This window comes from Typopeltis vanoorti, chromosome 10 (assembly GCF_054136105.1).
Source record: "Typopeltis vanoorti isolate ZY-2024b chromosome 10, IOZ_Tvanoo_1.0, whole genome shotgun sequence".
Classification (NCBI taxonomy): Eukaryota; Metazoa; Arthropoda; class Arachnida; order Uropygi; family Thelyphonidae; genus Typopeltis; species Typopeltis vanoorti.
This window is the reverse complement of record NC_143558.1, coordinates 54,428,068-54,447,335: the sequence shown is the minus strand read 5'-3', so window position 1 is coordinate 54,447,335 and position 19,268 is coordinate 54,428,068. Positions and strand designations below refer to the sequence as shown.

Genomic DNA, 19,268 nt, shown 5'->3' with positions numbered 1-19,268 from the left:
TTTCGGACCTGTGTGAGTGAAGGGGAAAGCAATTCATGTAAGAAAGAAAAGGGGGGAACTACAACTGCACATCACGTGATCTCTTATAAATTAATGTTATTTGTTTGAGTATCAGAATTTAATTGCCGGCTGTCGCAGTCATTCAAAAAATATAAATTTGTCGGCAATAAAATAACTAATATGCATGAGAGATAAGTAAAGCATAGAATATAGTAAAAGATAAGAATAAAAGGAAAAAAGAGACATAACAATGGCACAGCCGACATAACAGTTCACTATGCAGATGTTTGGCTTTCTCACAAATAATTCTCTCAGTAATAACATCACCATATAATCACTTCTCATTTATCCACACTAAAAGGAGTTTTTCCATCTCTTCAATAACATGTGATCTCCTGGAGGTCAATGTTGTCACACCTTTAGCCACATTTGCTGCTTTTGCTTCCTTATTCTTAAGAATGCTAATTATCATTGACTTTGACATTTTAAACATCATCGCCAGATCCGTCAAACGTGTACCGCTTTCGTGTTTCATGATAATTTCTTTTTTCATCTCAATTGTCGATAGTACAACTTTTCTTTTAGGGTTTTGTTCTTTCTACATTCTTGGATGCCATGGGCAATAAAAAAAAATGCCAAAAACAGTTACAAATTCTCTACACAAACATATCGCGCAATGACTAGGCTGTGTAAAGTAAGGGACAATGTATAGCGGACTGAGAGAGACACACACACACTGTGCAGGCATGGGGGAAGTGAGTGAGGGATATTAGTGGGGGAGAAGCATATCCAATGACATGCTGAAACTGTCTAATGCTATATGACTATGAGTTCCTGGACTATAGTTCGAACTTAGAAATGCCATTCGAACTGCGAATCAAATTTCTTGCATTCTCAAGTGTTTGAACTCTGGAACGTTCGAAGTTAGAAGCGTTCGAACTACGAGGCACCACTGTATATACAAGGTTCCTTGTTCATGCGGCTTGTCTTATGATCATACTGTAAGATTTGGCTGTGTGTCTGCCTGGAAGAACATAAGAAATCCATCTGCTACCATGGATATCATCAGTCCAGTCTACAAACCATTCTCTTTGTATTCTGTACCCAGTCAAATAGGAGAAAACTATTATGCTTCACTGCAGTAAATACAGACATGAATTTTTTTAATCAGCAGTGAATCTTAAAAACCAACCTAATCTCAATATGGTTGTGTAAAAGTTCCCAAGATTGAAAAACTATTCCATGTGTTTCTTGTGTTGTCAAATAGGAGAAAACTATTATGCTTCACTGCAGTAAATACAGACATGAATTTTTTTAATCAGCAGTGAATCTTAAAAACCAACCTAATCTCAATATGGTTGTGTAAAAGTTCCCAAGATTGAAAAACTATTCCATGTGTTTCTTGTGTTGTTTGTATGCACATTACAATTCTGTATTGTATTTCCAAAAGATGTCTCAGTGACCAAGATGAAATGCTGGAGTCATTAAGCCTTTGTTTAAAATGACTTGAACTTAAGCTTAAATATATAATGGAAACTTCAATCCTTGCTATTCTTCAGTTGGGACAACGATAACCTTGTGATCTTCAGTGCTACAAAAATGCAGTCCTGTCTTATTTCTTATAAGAAATATCTGACTTGTCCTTACCTTCGAAATATTCAATCTCAAGACAAGATTTATCTTCTTGAGCTGACTTATACCTCTAATCTTTCCTGATACAAAAGCATCCATAATGTCTTCAACCTCCAAAAACAACATGTCCATTTTTCTTTTTAAAGGTACTAGTTCTTTCTACTAACTTATTATGCTATGGAATTCTTTGAAACCCCAACATAAGTTGAAATTTGAGGATAAGGATAAAGATCTATCTATGATAACACATAATGTATGACTAAAGACAAAGCTGGCAACCAATTCATTTAGTGTTAGTCCATATTATGTGATGCCTTTATGCCAAATATGATCAAATGCTTTTGAGTAACCATGTGAAATTCCACAGAGTAAGTAACATACACAAGAAAATCTCTATTAATTACAATGACAGAAGTCGTAGTAACTGTTTATTAGTGGGGAGCATTCCAGATAGCACAGCATCTCTGTTATTTAGAAAGAATAAAAGTGAAAGAAACTGGATGGTAGATGGTAATATGTTTTTTTTTTTAAATCTGTACTAATCCACATGGAAGAGGTTGATAGAACAATTTTATTTAAATCTCTACTAGTTTGGTGTGTGTTTATCATACACTTCATCAGAAGAGAAAGGAGTGAACCATATGACCAAGTTTTAAGATAAGCAAATAATGGTAACATTAGTATATAATATTTGAACAATGGAAAGAGCGCATATTTTATGTTAAATCCTGATGGTTTGTAATGGAATGAAGGCATCTGAGGTCTGTGTGTGCAAGTTTTTAATGAAAGATGACCAAATCTGATGTATGATCATGCCTTGTTGAACTGATGCAGGCTATTTAACATTTTGAAAACTCTTTGAATGCTCTTGTGCAGAAGTTATAGTCAAGTCGGTTATATAGTTATAGTCAGAAGTTATAGGTTGCCACATGTCCAGTTTCTGTTGTATGTGTGGTAATCTGATTTATGCTTTCTATTGTTTTCCATGTCTTTGATGTGTTGATGAATCATTTCCATGAGACACTGTAACATTATTTGAACACTGCATCAATAACACCTTTCAATTTCAAGACAAATTCTATGAACAGAAAGCAGTGATAGTGGCTTACCACTGTTACTACTTTCGGCAAACCTGTTAATGGAGTGGTTTGAAAAACATTCCCCAGTGTCTTACAATATGTTCTCTTTCCACAGAAGCCTGAGAAGTTGGATAGTAATTTAAATGTAAAATTTGTCGCCCTTCTTAAGAATGATTTGAATATAGCCTAATTTCTAGGGTACAGAATAGACAGAAGTAGAACAAGGGTAGAATAAAAAAAAAATAAAAATAATAATAAAAAAAAAAGGTGACAGAAGAGGATGAACTTTGGCTCACAAACTTGCAAAACAATAGGGCAACAATGTTACAAGGGAATTTTCTAGTATCAGAGTGGACGAGATTCTTCAGATCTCCTTCTGTCAAAAAATGAAACAGGATATAGAATCTTGAGTTCGACATAAAAGTAAGAAGTAAATAAAATAAGTTTATTTATTTCTCATTTATAAGAAGTAAATAAAAGTAAGAAGCTGGAAGATTAGTTTTATCTGTAGCTAATGATGCAATAACGCCATTTAAGTTCAAAATAGGTGAAAACAGGGTTTTCAACATCTTGGCAAAGGATCAGATATTTGCATGACTGCCATTTGGACATGATGCAAATTCCTTGAATGACAGGGGTCATTCAAGGAATTCCTTCCTAAATTAATTTGGATGTGCTGATAATTTGCATGCAACTATTTTGGGCTTTAGTATAAACAAAAAAGGAAGATGGAGATTATGATAACAGTCAATTGCTATATGACTGATTCTTCTATTGTACAGCTTTGGTACATGTCGGATAATTATCAATTTTTTTCAATAACCATGAAATTAGCAATGACATAACCAATAAATATTAGTTATAGGCACCTTAGTTGATGCTATGGATCTAAGATATATATTACAAACAGAGCCAACAATACAACCAACATTAACTTAATTAAAGCCCCACATTCACTGATAGCCTAACTTTGTAAAAACTATGTGCAGACCTCAGTCTGTCACAAAATCAAGGTTCTTATTAATCATCCCCTAATTCATATTGTACTTTTTTTAGTATCCCCACCTCCCAAAGATCAAGAGACCTAGCTCCTCATATCATCAATCAGATCCTGTACTCAGTTCATGTCAGATAAGGAACAATGTGTTCCAGCATTCAGGACTACCCCAACATGCCTATTTGCATGATGAAAAGCCTGAGGAAAAACCTGTCATCTCCATATCCCTCATATTGTTGATGAGAATCAAACTCAGATAGTTTTCAACCAAAGGCAAATGTTACATTGTTCTTTCAACTGCAATATAGAGGCTCTCCACAAAAATGGTTAGTTATATAATAGTAAAAGCTTACCAACATCATTTCCATCATATACCGATTGTATTAACACATCACTAAGACATTGAACATCTCCAAATCCTAAGTTAACTCCTAATCCAGCCAATGGGTGAATCCTGTGAGCAGCATCACTAAAGAAAAAACGTATCACAGATGAGTTTATTCTTTATACAAATACATGATTCATGAAATACAAAAATACCAACAAAAGTTTTAAAAGAAGAATAAGAGCAATTTTAGAACACATTCAATACTGAATATATATATTTGTTATAATAGAAAGATAACTGTTTTCTACAAGAACTGTTTCCCTGTAGAATTTATAAATTAAAAGCCTTACTAAGCAGGCCAAATTCTGATTCTGTTAGCCTTTCCCCTAGTAAAAGACCAGCTTGTTCTGAAAAGCTTTAACAAAGCCATTATTTTATCATCTTGTGATGTATGTCCTCAAGGGTGTCCTACATGCTATGATGGTAACATAATTGTAATAAATTTTCTTTAAAACCATTGTATTTGTCAGGTCTATGATATGATCAGATTAAATAATATATCATCAAAATTTGTATTGCAAATTTTGAAGCACTGCATCATCACATCTGGGTCTTAATCCTGCCATGTTTTGCTTCAAATACTTGTTTTGCTAATCTTATTATTATCTGACAGATATCTCCATGAAATACTGATCACTGGAGGCCACACACTTAACCATTACGATACTTATCATGCTTCTCTATGAAACTCATTTACTGATAAAGCACTCAGAACCAACTTTGGCAACCCATTCCACTTGTTTAACTCTCTCTGAACAAAGAAATCTAGTATTCACACCCTTGCTAACTAAAAGTTTTACAAAATTTCCAAAGGAGATTCTTTGTTCTATCCTTTAGTGTCACATACTGAAAATTGACTTATCCACTTCATCCCCTATGGCACATAAGGCCAGAGTCTGTATTCTGCAATTACCTCTGTCTCGTGCACCAAATTCTGTTGCACTCCAGCTATCCCAACCATTCTTCTTTTCCTTCTCTATTATTCTCTGCCAAGTTACTTTAGGCTTTTCCTTTTTCCTTCCAGGATCTGTATCAAAGCTACCTTTGGAATCTTTCTCCTTTCCATTCTCATGTCCAATCAGTTTAAATCTGTATTTTTTTAAATTTCACTCATAATACTTTTTTGCTCAGTCCATTTATATAATTCATCTGTTATACATACATTGGGGCCAAAATAGTTTTAATATAGAAACTATTCAATTTAGCTTCCTGTTTTTTTGGTCAGTTTCCATGTCTCTGATCCATATAACAATACCTTAACATTACTAGTGATGATCTTTATTTTGGTTTCATAATATTTGGATGATTTCCATTCTATGTATTATTCAATTTTCTAAAAGCAGTATTTGCTTTTGTCAAGCTTGCATTACATCCTTGTCAGTTTCCTTCAGTATCAACATTAGCTCTTAAGTATGTAAAATTTTTACCTTCCTGTATGGATCAATTTTAAATTCATTCTGGCATTTGTTGTTCAATTTAAGAACTTTTGTTTTATTTATAAATTACTTTTGCATGAATCCTATAAAACTCCTTTACTAACATATTTCTACCAGATCCCTTCTTTTCCATCTCTCAATCTACAATCTGTCTTCACAGAAAGCATTCCCTAGCGTTATCACCATTTTAGTCACTTGCCTATGAAGCTTCTCCCACATCTTCATCTCCTAAAAACTCAGGCAACTAATTCTGTTTGAAGTAGTCCAGATGTGGATGTAGAGTTTTAACAGTCATTATTCTCTTTTATGAGGTATTATTCTTTACATTATAAGAGGAATAATACCTCCTACCAGAAATTCCATAAGCATGGTCTTGTGCAACATTGAATCAGAGCATAGAATTCTTTGGTCAGAGACAAGCCTAATGCACATATATATTTTAAATTTGAATGTTTATTCAAAGAAGAGAATGAGTACACTGATATTTAACCTCAATCTAAACTACTGTATATCCTTACCAAGAGTTTGGGAAATTCTAATTCTCAGAAAATTAAACAACGATGATTTAAAAAACACAATATTACATCATTGATTGTCTTAACGTGCGACATGCTATCTCTAGCTCACAGCCTGTGACGCAAAGATGAAATCCACTGTTCTATGTAGTATGCTTCTGCCTTCTCTTCTTTTCTCTACTCCACATCTCTCTCTCTCTCTTTCTCTCTGTTATATCACTCACCACACGTCTCTCCAGTTGCTTAGGTTTCAAGCTCACACTTTATTATGCGAAAGACTTCACTAAGCACACACACAGTTTCTCTGATTACCACCTCATCATTCTTCTAATATTCCACTACTTCTTTCATGTTATCATTCACATGTAGCTTACTTGTGCTCACTTCCATCTACAATCTTGTTGATAACTCATTTTTCTGCTTTCTGTTGATAATATTCACATTTTCACTTTGCATGTCTCATATTAACTCTGAGTATCCAATTTCCAATTGATAGGCTGTAGGTTCAAATCCCATCATGGGAATGAATGTTTGAAAGTCTTTAGATCAGAGATGAATTTCATCACTCATTGTGAAATCACTGACCCACTTATTGTTTGGTCTAGGAGAGTTTCCAGATTATGTAAAAAATATGTGCATGTATTCTGGCCACTTTGTTATTTGAAAAACTCTGCCACCTCCATATATGAAAGGTGATGCAGTTGGTATAAACAGCAATGGAGATAACATACAATCCTGACTTAAATGTGATTTTACATGAAACATGCACATCCTTCAATTTTAACTGCCAATTTGCAACTGATATATAAGCTATATATATCACTCTGTTAACACTCCATTATACCATACAGATTCAACATTTTGAACACACACACACACACCCCCACACACACACCCAGAGAAAAAATAACACACACACACCCACACCCAGAGAAAAAATAAAAATAAATCTCTAGGCTACACATGGTACTAATGCACTATAGATTTGCAACCATTTGTGACTGGAATTCACATAAAAAGCATTATTGAATATCATTCTCCTAATATTCCAATTGTACTCTAAGATCATTTAATCTGATCATATCATATCATATCAAACACTGTCTTGTATACTATAAGCATGTCATTTGGCTAATTTCTTTCTTATTCCATATAAATTCAAAATAATTTAACTGGCTTCTGACCAATGGCAGCTTTATTCTGCTAAGTTTACCACATTTTCATTTTGCATTTTTTACATTAACTCCTGAGTATCCAATCTCAAGCTGACAAGATATGTGTCAGTTGCCAAATTTCTCAGGAATTATTTAATTGTTAACAACTCTTGAAACACTTGGAGAAGATTTATTTCAGAGATAATGTCACTGCATACAATAAAAAGTTGGACTATATACAGCTGATGCAACTAAGGCAATTATGAGTGTTAACAGCATGTGCATATTCTTCTGGCCACTTTGTTATTTGAAAAACTCTGCCACCTCCATATATGAAAGGTGATGCAGTTGGTATAAACAGCAATGGAGATAACATACAATCCTGACTTAAATGTGATTTTACATGAAACATGCACATCCTTCAATTTTAACTGCCAATTTTCAACTGATATATAAGCTATATATATCACTGTGTTAACACTCCATTATACCATACAGATTCAACATTTTGAACAGTTTCCCTTAGTATTTTATTATACACTTTTTATTTTAATCAACAGAGCTTTAATACTTATATTTTCATTATTTCTTGCCTATTTGTTGCAAAGCAAAAATTCAGTGAAGGCAACTCCTATTTGGCATGCCTATATCCAGCTTATTCTTAATTTAAGCCTCAGTACTGGGAAGGTGCTAGTGGAATGGAAAGAGGACAAAATAGTCCCACTGTATAAAGGAGACTCCAAGATAGAAGTAGCAAATTATAAGCAAATCATCATCTCAGGAGTGGTAGTCAAGTTATTGGAGAAAGACAGAATTCAGGATGGATGAATAGGAATATCTCTAGAAGGGACAACATGGTTTTGTGAAAGGCAGATCTTGCCTTAGTAATTTGCTTACTTTTTATAATCAAGTGACAATGGAGTTGGATAAGGAAAATGAGAATTCAGTGACATTGCTAGACTTTACAAAAGGTATTTGACAAGATTCCACATAGAACTCTATGGAGAATGGGGATGGATATCCTCATTCTTCATAGAGAGAGGACTTGAAAGTATTGTTAAAGGTAGCGAAAGAAAAGAGTGACAGTTAGAATGGTGAGTCTGTTGCCACAGTATGACAGAGAGGAGTTTAGAAGGAGGGCCATAATTACATTATGCGCAGGTTATGCAGACGGTGTGGTGTGGAATGAGTTTGATGGACGAAAGGATTTATACAAGATGGATGGCCTGCATTTGAATGGACTTGGTGTGCGGAGACTGGAAAAAGTGTTGCTGAATGAAACAAAAATGGATGTGCAGAATCAGGGAAACTAGAGCTACCAAGGAGGGAGGGGAAGTGGATATGCGGACATCAGTGAGACAGTCAAGTGCAAGAATGTATATAATGTACCCGAGCCAGTACTAAGGACAAACAATCAGAATGGGATAGTTAGAATAACGCATCGAGATAGGGGTGGAACAAAGGGACCACTGCATTTCATGTATACTAATGCCAGGAGTATTAGGAACAAGAAGGAAGAATTTTTGGCCTTGATTGGCTCTTCCTGGCCACAGGTTATTGGCATTAGTGAAACATGGCTGACGGAAGATGATATAGTTAGTGGGATAGATAGAGAGTATGTTATAGTGTGTTTAGGAGGTTTATGTAGGTTATAGTGTGTTTAGGAGGGACAGAGAGAATAAAATGGGAGGAGGGGTGTTATTGATGATAGCTGATGAACTGCAGCCAAGGAGAATTGAAGTTATATCGCAGGATAGTGAAAAGAGCTCATTTGAGGCTATTTGGTGTGAGATTAAGACTGGCAGAACAAAATATACAGTTGGGTGCTGCTATAGACCAGGTGATGGAATAGATGGTGGAGATAGTATGCATAAACAAATTGATGAAATGAGTGGAAGGAGGGTAATTATTATGGGGGATTTCAACTATGGTAACATTGTTTGGAAGGAGGAGAGGACGCGTGTGAGGAAGGAAATGGATTTTATTCATTTATTAAGGGATAACTATCTGAGACAGCATGTAATTGAAAATACTAGGGGGTGTGAGAGTGCTTAACCCGGTAATAGCATCTGAGAATTTGACTGTAATGAACAAGACCATGTTATAATCGGAATGGGATAGTTAGAATAACGCATCAAGATACCAGGTCAAGACCTTATTAGAGTGATCATAAGTTCTATAAGGTTCTTGACCTGGGAGGTGGCTAAAGGTGTGGAATTTACGATTAAGACAGGGTATATGTGGAATTACTGTGCTGGCAAGTATGACAAGCTTAGGAGATTGCTTGGATCAGTGCCATGGCATGTACAACTGCAAGGGCTGGATGTCGATAGAGCATGGGAAGTGGTCAAGGAGCATTTACAGGATGATTGTATACCTAGGGTCTGAATAGTAAAACAAGTAGGGGTTAAATGGATGAATAACACCATTGAGCTTGAGCTGCAAAAAAAGAAACAACTGTGGAGGGAATTTAAAGAAAGAGGTGACCTGCAGGCACACGAACAGTATAAAGTGCAGGCCAGAAGGGTAACGAGTGTGGTAAAAAAAGCAAAAGCGGATTATGAAAGGAAACTAGTGCAAGCTAAAGAGAATCACAAACAGTTCTTTCAATATGCTGCAAGCAAAAAAAAAACTGTACACGGCAAAATGATTTTAAGGAATGACGATGGTAAGGAGGTCACTGAATCAGTCGATATAGTGGAGTTACTGAGCGTGCACTTTGCAAAAGTATATCATCCAGGTGGTGACACTAAAAAAATGAAGGAACCATTAGTTTATACGGGAATTGCGATGAATGAAGTGGAGATGAATAGTCTATTATAGAACCTTAATGTGAATACATCTGTGGGATTGGATGGTATAAAGAATTATACCAGTGGCTAAAGAATTATCAGTGCCCTTGACCATGTTGTTTAACCTGAGTCTCGGGTCTGGTTTAGTCCCGAAGGCATGGAAAGAGGAGAAAATAGTTCCACTGCATAAAGGAGGATCCAAGACTACGGTTGCAAATTACCGACTGATCAGCACATCAGGAGTCATTGTCAAGGTCTTGGAGAAAGTAGTCAAGGGAAAAATACAGGAATGGATTGATGAAAATGAGATACTGTACAGGGGACAGCATGGCTTTGTGAAGGGTAGATCATGCCTCAGTAACTTGCTCAAGTTTTATAACACAGTGACGGCTGAACAGGATAAGGGTAATGGGTTTACAGTGATACTGCTGGACCTGGCTAAGGCATTTGATAGGATACCACATGGAATTCTAATCCATAAACTACAACATATGGGAATGGATATAGGGTTGGTGAGATGGATAGGTGGGTGGTTGATGGAGAGATATCAAAGAGTAGTTTATTTAGGAGTAGAGTCCAAATGACGGCCTGTGACTAGTTGTGTTCCGCAGGGTTCTGTTCTTGGACCACTGCTGTTTATTTTGTTCATTAACTATATAGAGAAGGATCTAAGAGGAACAGTTCATTTGTTTGCTGATGATGCAAAGTTGGGTAGGGCAATAGTGAATGAAGAAGATGTCAAAATCTTCCAGGACGACTTGGATAGATTGGGGTTCTGGGCTAAGGAGAATAGATGTCAATTTAATGTGACAAAATGTAAGGTTAAGAATTTTGGGGTGAAAAGTATACCACATTGGTGGAACTGTACTCCAGGAGATTGATGAGGCCAGGAACTTGGGAGTGTTAGTGGATAGGGAGATGAAGTTTAGGGGGCACATTGCAAAAGTAGCTAAATCAGCTCATCAACTCACTTGGTTGTTGAAAAATACCTTGACGAGCAGAGACAAGCAAGTTATTGTACCTCTGTACCGAGCGTTGATAAGACCTCATCTCGACTACTGTGCCCAGTGGTCACCTAGGTTCCTTCTTGAGAACAGGTTGAAGATTTGTGGGTTGCAGAAATTAGTTGATAGGCGGAAAAGGAAAGATATGATTGAGGCATTCAAATTGCTAAAGGATTTCTATAGGATTAATTCAGAGGATATTTTTGAGATCAGGACTGGTGGTGGGAGAACTAGGGGACACCTATGGAAGCTGGGAAAGAGTGTGGTTAGCACGGATGCTAGAGCTGGGTTCTTTACTTTTAGAGTGGTAAATGAGTGGAATAAGCTGCCAGAGTCTGTTGTGGGTGCTATGACGGTGAGTGAGTTCAAGGCAAGGTATGATGGATACTGTGATGTCATATAATTGTGTGGACATGATGTTTAGGGCCTCCCTCAATGAGTCTAAGGACTCCCTGCAGTCACTCATTAATAATAGTAATATGAACTGATGATTTGAATTAGAGGGTGGTTGATGGACAGATATCAAATAGTAGTTTATGGGAATATGATACTCTAGAAGGGACAACATGGTTTTGTGAAAGGCAGATCCTGCCTTAGTAATATGCTTACTTTTTATAATCAAGTGACAATGGAGTTGGATAAGGAAAATAGGAAAATGGCAACTCAGTGATATTGCTAGACTTTGCAAAGGTATTTGACAAGATTCCACATAGAACTCTATGGAGAATGGGGATGGATATGAACTGATGATTTGGATTAGAGGGTGGTTGATGGACAGATATCAAATAGTAGTTTATGGAGGAGTTGAGTCCAGGAGAAGGCAAGTGATCATTGGTGTACCACAGGACTCCGTACTTGGTCCTCTTTTGTTTAATTTGTATAGCATGGATAAAGGAAATAATTTGACAGGAAATATTCAGTCGTTTGCAGAGAATGCTGAACTGATAAGAGCAATGGTAAATGAAGATGATGCAGAGATCCTGCAGAAAGACTTAGACTAGCAGTATGGGCAAAGGTAAATGGCTGCCAGTTTAATGTGGCCAAGTGTAAGGTGATGCACTTTGGGAAGAGATGAGAAGCTGTGTACTATATTGATGGAAATAAACTGCAGAAAACTAATGAGCACAGGAATTTGTGGGAGTGATTATGGACAGGGAGTTGAAGTTTAGAGGGCATATTGCAAAGGTAATCAAAACAGCACGTCAGATTATATGGTTGTTGAAGACCTAATGGCCCCACTAATGGCCTTATCCCTCCTTGTTAGAAAGGAGGAATAAGGCCACATATGGACTACTGTGCACATATCTGGATTCCCAGATTTCATGAGTGGAGAGGATCCAGAGGCAAGTGACAAAGATTGTGGCAGGTCTGTGGAATGTTCCCTATGAGAACAGATTGAGTCTTGTAGGTGAAAAAAGAAGAGACATGATAGAAGCATTTAAGTTATTAAAGGAGTTTTATAGGATTGATAATGAACACTTATCAGTAAATGGCAAGAAGGAAGAGAACAAGGGGGTCACCAGTGGAAGTTGTGTGAGGATGTGTTTAGCAAGGGTATTGGGACTAGATTTTTTTGATTGGAGGGTGGTGAATGGGTTGCCAGAGGTGGTTGTGGATGCTTCATCAGTGAATGAGTTTAAGGAGAAGTATGATAGGTATTGTGTGAATGATGGCAAGTGTGTGTGAATAATGGATCTCCCATGATGAGTCTTCTGACTCCATTGAGATACCTGTGTAATAATAATAATAATAATGTTTTTAAAAATGCTCCATATAGAAACTGGACAGAGGAGGGGCAAGCCCATGGAAGTACATTCTATCTGTTTAAAATAAGGTGTCTTTCCAAGAGAAGTAACTAGTATGGATGGCAAAATTAAAGAGATCAATAATGTCAAGGGGGAGAGGCATTTTTAGTAAATTTGAAGTTCCAGAAAAGGGGATATTTGTAAATAAAGAGGTGACATCAAGGCTCACCATGATATCATTATTGTTTAAAACTAAGTTTCGGATTAAAGATTTGAAATGCGGCCAGTAAGTGAATTAAAGATTTAGATAACTGTTTGGCTAATTTAAAGGAGGGGAAGTCAGTAGCATCTACTATGGGATGGAGAGGGTAATTAAGTTTATGAAATTTAGGCAATCTGTATGTGTGTGGGGGAGGACTAAAAGGTTTGAGTTAACAACTTTTAGAACTCATTTTTAATAATTTTTTCTGAGAATTGACAGAATCATAATCTAACAGTTTATAAGTGGTAAGGACAATAGTAGCATTATCTTTGTCATCTCTAGCAATGATGATGTTGTCTTTGTGGAGTTTACACAGTGTGAAGAGATTTCTTGTCATGTTTTTTTTTCATTAAATTTGTGAGTGTAAGAGTGACAATGGTATATAACTGTGTTAATGACAGAAATGGGCTTTGTCATGGAAATGTTGACGAGGCGAGAACGATTTCGGGTTTGTGTTCATCCGGTTCAGACCGATCATATGTGTGCAAAGATGTCTACATGTAAAAGGCATTAGAGAAGAATAGAGATCTGCAAATTGCCCAACTGTGTCAGGCAGACTGCAAACAAGAGTATACAAAAGAACATGCAGGTAGATTATTATGTCTGTACACGAATGCTAGGAGTATCAGAAACAAAGGGGTAGAGTTTGTTGCCTTAGTTGATATGTTGCGACCTCAGATTGTAGGAATTAGTGAGACCTCGCTATCAGAATCAGACCTACTAACTGGTATCGTATGTCATGGGTACAGTATTTTTAGGAAGGATGGAGTGGATAGGAGGGGGGGGGGCGTGCTGCTAATGATATTGGATGACTTAAATACAGTTAGATTTGAGAAATATGAATGTAGTAATACTACTAATAATATTTCATGTGGAAGTGAGTTTGAAGCCATCTGGTGTGAGGTGGAATTAACAAGACTAATACATAGTGGGATGTTGTTAAAGACCTGGTGGATCGGTAGCTGGTGATGAAGAAATGCATCACCAAATAGAAAAGGTGAGAGCGAAAAGAGTAATCATAATAATTATTCAAATATTGATTGGGTAGCAATAGAATCACATGAGAAGAATGACAATACATTTATTGAGCTGTTGCAGAACAACTTCCTCAAGCAGCATGTGACAGAAGGAACTCGAGGGGTCAAAGAGTGTTAGATTTGATTATAGTGTCAGAGGGCGTTTCAGTTAAAGACGTAACTATTCTGCCTCCAGTTGGTGACAGTGTGGTATTCACTTGGGAAGTGACTAAGTTTATGAATGTTCCATTCAGAAAAGGTTACATGCTGAACTACAAAGCAGGAAATTATGACCAACTGAGGAGTATACTGAGTTCAGTGGAATAGGATCGGTTGCTGGATGGAAAGAATATCGACAGTGCATGGGAAGCATTTAAACAATACTTAAACGATGCGATAACAGAATGCATCCCGAGAGCTCGAAGAATAAATAGAGCAGGAATCAAATGGATGTGTAGTCTTATTAACCCATTAACATACAAAGACGTCTGTGACAAGTCTTTTGTTTATTGCACCAAAATTGATTTTGACGTATCGCAGACGTTACGAAGTTCACATCAATTTCAAACAAATTTAGAGCCAACTTTAAAAATAATTTATACGTCAAAGGGTTAAGCAAGAGATTCATAAGAAAAGGATGATGTGGAAGGAATAGGCTAGAATAATCAACTGTTGTACAGAAAGCAAAGTCTGATTATGAAAAGAAACTGGCTCTGCATGCTAAAGACAACCCACAAGCATTCTATCAATATGCTGCAAGTAAAAGAATGAATGAATATGAAAGAATCTTCTAAATCCAGGTGGCGTAAGGACTACAGATGCAGAAGAGGTTGTTCAATTAATGAGTGCCCATTTCGTTAAAAGCTATCAACCTGGTGAACGCAACATTGAGCTCACTGTTACCTCTTCACTAGATGAAGAAATGCAGGTGTGTGAGGCCAAGGTATTAAAGCTGTTGCACAAACTGAATAAGAATTCAGCAATAGGGACTGATGGAATATCAGCATGTGTGCTAAAGGAGTGTTTAGCTGAACTGGCCATTCCTTTGACCAGGATGTTTAAAATGAGTCTCAGAACAGGGAAGATCCTGCAGGAATGGAAGGAATGTATGGTAATTCCATTGTACAAGGGTGGTGCAAAGACCGATGAATCCAACTATCGACCAATTAGCATCTCAGGAATGGTGGTGAAGATTTTGGAAAAATTGGTTACGGCCCGCATTCAGAAATGGGTTGACAGTGAATCTCTACTTTACAATGAAGAACATGGGTTTACTAAGGGAAGGTCATATTTTAGCAACTTGCTCACATTCTATAACAATGTTACCATTGAACTAGACGAGGGGAATGGATATACCATGATACTTTTGGATTTTGCTAAGGCTTTTGACAGAATACAGCATGGCAGATTGCTGCATAAATTGGAGAAAATGGGTTTGGGTTATATAATATTAGCAGCATGGATAAGAGGATGGCTGACTGACAGATATCAAAAAGTGGTATATGGGTGAGCTGAGTCTGCAAGGTTTAAGGTAACAAGTGGTGTACCACAAGAATCAGTGCTTGGTCCATTGTTATTGAATCTATACATTAATGATATTGGGAAGGATTTGACAAGCGACATACAGTTATTTGCTGATGATGCAAAGATAGGTAGGGTAATCAGGAATACTGCTGATATGCAGTCATTGCAAATTTATTTGAATATGCTGGCATGGGAAAATTGGTGTCGGTTCAATGTCAGCAAATATAAAGTCATTCACTTCGGCATGATTATATATCCAATGTCGTATTATATTGGTGGGATTAGGCTAGGAATCTTGGAGTGTTAATAGATAGGAAGTTGAAGTTTAGGGGCCATGTGGCAAAAATTGCAAATACAACTGAAAAGATAATTGCAATGCTGAAACGAATGTTCACATGTAAAGATAAGGATGTTATTTTGCTTCTTTACAAGGCCTTGATAAGACCTCACTTGGACTATTGTGCGCAGGTCTGGTCTACTGGTTTCCATTGTGATTCTGATATATTGGAGAAAGAGAGAGTATAAAAGAGAGTGTTAAAAATGATATCAGGATTGTGGAATACTGATTATGAAGACTGAGATTGAGAATTTGTAGACTGCAGACACTAGCAAACAGGAGAAAGAGGGATAATATGATTGAGGCTTACAAACTTCTGAAAGGGTCATAGAGGATTTCAATTAATGGAATTTTTCAATTTATGGAAGGTGGTAAAAGGATGAGAGGGCATCCATTGGATGTTGTGAGTGCAAGCAGTGTGAATGATCAAGAATAAGTATGATAGCTGGTGCGTGTAGTAGTATGTGGCCTCCCTCGATGAGTCTCTGATGCCCTGGAGGTCTCTCTTAATAATAATAATAAATTTTATGATGAGTGTTGTAAACTAGTACCAAAATACGAGGCACATGCTGCACTAAAGGAGTCTACTGACAGGCAACTGTATTGCATTTTAATTTTCACATATGCCACTGCTGACTTCTATTTGATAATGTGCAAATTCAGCAACTTATCTGCATTGTGAGAGGTAAAGTATCAATGTATTATTACAGTGCATAATATTATATGTTATTAAATTATATATGTTTGTAACATATGATGATTCAATGTGCTATCAGCATCACCTGTAAGTTAGCATCTAAAAAAAGTGAGTGTTTCTGTCTCCATTAATAATAGCCTATTTTTTTTTGTTATTGCTACAAGAACTAGTAGTGTGTCTCCTTCCTCTGGGCTGTGCATATTTGGTTTCAATTATTGTAGGGAGGAGGATAATAAGTCCATTATAGTATTTCAATATATCTGTTTATAGCTTGGTAGCAGTGCAAATTTACTTTCTTTTTATTTATTAAAAGAACTATATTAAACTATAAAATATTTATAGTTTAAAACAGCTCTTTTTAGCTGTGTATGGCTTGTACTTGCATCCCCCCCCTTCTTTTGGCCATTTACCTCAGAATAGATTAAAAGAGTTTTTAGCAACATGTGTATTCAATTATGATAGTTAAAAACTGATTATAAAAACTTTTATAATTCTTATAAATTATTTTTATAATTCTCATACATTTTAATATATCTGCTATTAACAATACTTAACACTGTAGAATTAGTCTTCGGATCCTACAAAAATGTTATTTTTTAATCTCTATATCATATATAATCAAACAAATGAGCTTTAAACAAACTAGATTTCTTTTATTTCATACTTACCCTATTAACGCAACTCTAGGAGCAACATATCTAGTTGCATGGCCAAATCCCAAAGGAAAAGATGCTCTACTACCTTCACAGACTGATATTATACTTGGGGGAAGTTGCCGTAGTGCTCCTCTTTCTGCCACACACAAATAATATTACTAATCACACTACTGAACTTTTTTTTAAAAAAAAAGAAAGAGACATATGAAACACCTTATTTCACTATGAGAATTTCATTGCATTAAAGTAAACAAAAACTGATATAAAAATTGCAAGGTATATTCAATCAATAAAAGTAACACATCTATTAGAGTAAGACATTTATAGCCATCTCTCTCCCTCAGGTAATCAAACCACTAGTAACAAAGAATTTTTTTCAGTAGATTTTCTCAATCCTTTAAATTCTTTGCATAACATTTTATTTGATTTTCCAAGTAAGGAACAAAGAGGAAGAAAAATAACACCTTATCTTTATTATTATAACAAACCCCTCCATAGAACCAACAGCCTTATCATGGGTAGTCTCACTCAAGTAACCAACACAATGAACCTTAAATGCATTCATAACACAATTTGGCAATTTATTTATTTATTTAGTGTATAGGAAAATGCAAGAATTATTGAGCAAAACTATATACAGACTAACAGTTCAGTTAACCAGTTAACGGCACCACACATGGAAAAGAGTGACTGTGAAATTCCTCACAGATGTAATAAGTGGGTACAGTGGCTTTTTCCAGTCCTAAATCTGTTAACCGATATGGGAGATCTGGAGGCAAGGTAGTGTGCTGAAGGTAAAGAGATCTCTCGAGGAATAGGGAGATACATATTTCTGATTTTCTTTATTTCTTTGATGATAACGTCTTCTCTTCTGAAGCATGGAGGTGTAATGTGGGAAAGAACTGGTAACCATGGGAGGAGTAGATTGTACAGTATCAGAGATAGTTCTCATTGTTATGTTAAACTGTGTATCTACGAGAGTCGTGTGGTAACTTTGGCTCCAAACTGGTGAACGATACTCTGCAACAGGGAAGACTAGAGCCAGGGCTACTGTTCTAAGAGTTGAGGTATTACAACCCCAAGTTGTGCCTGTCAGGTTGTTTATGTTGTTGTTTCTGGCAGATATCTTAAACTTAGTTTTTTCCAAATGTTTTCAGTAAGTTAACTACAGTCAAGTGTGACACCAAGGTAACAAGGGTTACTTTCATGGATTAGTCCTGCCGCAAAAGTTTATTTTTAGTTTTCTATAAGCCTCGTAGTTATTTAGGTGGAAAGCAGAAAACAACAGTTTTCCTGGGATTAGGAGATAGTCTCCAGTATTCAAAGTAATTTTGTGGTGAGGCTCAGATCTTTGCTCAATGTTTCCTCAAGGCTTTGAAAGGTACTGTACTGTACTGGATGGCAATAGCTATGTCGTCAGCATAGATAAACATTCGACTAGCTGTTAGAGGGGGAGTGTCACTTGTGTATAGGCTGAATAAAGCTGGGGCAAGGACAGATCCTTGTGGCAATCCATCCTGTAAGATATATATTCTGCTTTTTTGTGAATTCAGATGAATCTTTATTTTCCTATTGGAGAGCACTTTGGCAAAGCATTCCACTTTCACTCCACCACTACAAGGAGAATGCATTTCTCCTTCCAATCTCCACCACAGCTTTACACAACTTCCAATGATGGCACCTCTGTCTTCACTCTATGTTATACCTTCAGTATCTGATAAAATCCTCTTGCTAACTTCAATGTATATAATCCCTTTTGCAGGTAATGCAAAACTAAGGTGGCCAATAAGAAGAGTAACACAGAGATGCTACAACAAGCAAGAGAAGAGAAGCAAGAAAGAGAACACAAATGATTTCAGACTGACAGTATTGGCAAAGGACAATGATTGTATGTTTAATACGAGAGAGTATAAGATTAAGGCCTGGGGATTAAAAGATCAAAAGCTGCATATTATACTGATGGAAATGTACTGTAGAAAATAAAAGTGGCTGAGGATGCAAAGTCAACAAGCATAATGCAAAAGTGAAAAAAAA

At 36.4% G+C, this 19,268-nt stretch overlaps 1 protein-coding gene across 2 annotated transcripts in view; it reads right to left on the bottom strand.

Moving 5' to 3' along the window:
* Positions 1-19,268, bottom strand: part of Coq6 (ubiquinone biosynthesis protein COQ6, mitochondrial) — a 167,577-nt gene that overhangs the window by 22,655 nt on the left and 125,654 nt on the right. For both annotated transcript variants that reach the window (XM_090399076.1, XM_090399077.1), the window contains exons 9-10: positions 17,247-17,370; positions 4,062-4,177 (exon numbers count right to left, since the gene is read on the bottom strand). In XM_090399076.1, the coding sequence (XP_090255202.1) occupies positions 4,062-4,177; positions 17,247-17,370 (240 nt within the window). The remainder of the gene's footprint in view (positions 1-4,061; positions 4,178-17,246; positions 17,371-19,268) is intronic.